Below are 388 nucleotides of genomic sequence, written 5' to 3'. Positions count from 1 at the left end.
CTTCCGGTTTTTTAATCGGTGCGTAGCAAGCACTTTTTGCAAGTAAAACTTACATATATAAAATAAGACCCGGGGAACGCGAACGTAACGTGATTGAACGATCTAAGAGAGGTTTGTGAACAGGGAAAGTTTTAAGCCATTGTACCGACTCGCATAGGCCGTACTATATAAGCCAGAGTTTAGAAAACGAAGCGGTTCAGTCGGTGGTGGTCCACGTTAAAACACGTGCATAGTCGAGAATGAATTTGAAGGTAAGAGTAAGGATATATTATTAATCAATTATATTCAATTTAAGATACATACAATTTTCTGTATATTTATTTTTATTGTTTAGTCAGGATTATTGCATAAAAATTTGTTTTATTTGTTTATTTCGTTCAACGACTTC

General features: G+C 34.8%; 1 protein-coding gene across 1 annotated transcript in view; it reads left to right on the top strand.

Moving 5' to 3' along the window:
• The first annotated feature begins 239 nt into the window (after positions 1 to 239).
• LOC106791961 (proline-rich protein 4) overlaps positions 240 to 388 on the top strand; it is a 2508-nt gene continuing 2359 nt past the window's right edge. Inside the window, exon 1 of the mRNA XM_014758020.1 lies at positions 240 to 251. Within this exon, the coding sequence (XP_014613506.1) occupies positions 240 to 251 (12 nt within the window). The remainder of the gene's footprint in view (positions 252 to 388) is intronic.

This window comes from Polistes canadensis, unplaced genomic scaffold (genome assembly GCF_001313835.1).
Source record: "Polistes canadensis isolate GaletaPanama2010 unplaced genomic scaffold, ASM131383v1 scaffold_360, whole genome shotgun sequence".
Taxonomy (NCBI): domain Eukaryota; kingdom Metazoa; phylum Arthropoda; class Insecta; order Hymenoptera; family Vespidae; genus Polistes; species Polistes canadensis.
Note: the sequence above shows the minus strand (reverse complement) of the source record. Positions and strands in the feature narration are given on the sequence as shown.